Here is a 1,097-nt window from a genome sequence, read left to right as displayed (position 1 = left end):
GTTCAATTCAAGTTTATTACCTTCAATTGCTTTTTTTTTAAATCATAAAATAAACTAAATATGGCTATGATGCAAAGTCAAACAGCCTTGAAATTGGCATCTGTTTCTCCAAGAACTGCTAGGAGCATTGTAAGAGGCTAGTCTCTTTGGCATCCACAAATGCATTTCCTCAATGATGACATTTTTTAATTTGAAAAGGACTGGACTGAGGAATAGTTAGTATTAAAAGCTCGATAAGATGTGCAGTTCCACCAGGTGTTTGCTAATTGTTGCTGCTGCTAGTGATGGAGCTGTGAGGCAGAAGCTTGGCTGCAGTCTGAGCTCTAGAGAGGAGCGACGTACAAATAGGCGGTGCTTTGTACCTGTGTATTTAGGCAGCTCCACACGGCTAACACGGGAGATTCATGGATTTCTCAAACATGACTGAATGAGTCAACGCAACACTGGGTATGTTTTTGGTGAGGAAATTACTTTATAACGTGATATAAAGCTCAAAGATGTCAATTTTGCATAATAACCCCACCCTCCTTTAATCATTACAAGTAACTTGTACTGATGACTTTCATTTTATTTGATTTGTATTGTTTTGTTGTATGTAATGTGTTTTTTAAATGAAATGAATAAATAAAATTTGAATTTGAACTTTTTGATAAAACTTATCACAAATGTTAGATAGCTTTATGACATTTTCATACAAAAAATACAAAAGTCATTCAAATAATACACATTCTTACACTGGTCTTAAATCAAGGAACAATGGATATTATTCAAAATGCGCAATACCTAAAACTTACACAAAAAAGTCAATTCCACAAAATATATTTAAAGTTTGCAAAAATAATCTACTTGCTAGATAACACATTTGTGTCCTGCATCCGTTCTGAGTGAACTCATAACAAAAAAAGGTTATTAGGGCTCTATAGACTAACTTTTTGCACTGGTTGTACTGGTGCGCCTAACGTCCTGATGCATCTCAGTAATCCAGGTAAAAAATCAAAGGAAAAAAATTGTATAGGTCCTCTGGACGGGTTCTTCTTTAATGAAACGTTTCATTAAAGAAGAACCCGTCCAGAGGACCTATACAATTTTTTTCCTTT

General features: G+C 34.6%; 1 protein-coding gene across 1 annotated transcript in view; it reads right to left on the bottom strand.

The window, feature by feature from the left end:
• Nucleotides 1-1,097, bottom strand: part of ints2 (integrator complex subunit 2) — a 48,286-nt gene that overhangs the window by 44,538 nt on the left and 2,651 nt on the right. The window contains 1 exon segment of the mRNA XM_014026538.1: nt 394-412. Within this exon segment, the coding sequence (XP_013881992.1) occupies nt 394-412 (19 nt within the window).

This window comes from Austrofundulus limnaeus, unplaced genomic scaffold, assembly GCF_001266775.1.
Source record: "Austrofundulus limnaeus strain Quisiro unplaced genomic scaffold, Austrofundulus_limnaeus-1.0 Scaffold565, whole genome shotgun sequence".
NCBI lineage: Eukaryota > Metazoa > Chordata > Actinopteri > Cyprinodontiformes > Rivulidae > Austrofundulus > Austrofundulus limnaeus.
Note: the sequence above shows the minus strand (reverse complement) of the source record. Positions and strands in the feature narration are given on the sequence as shown.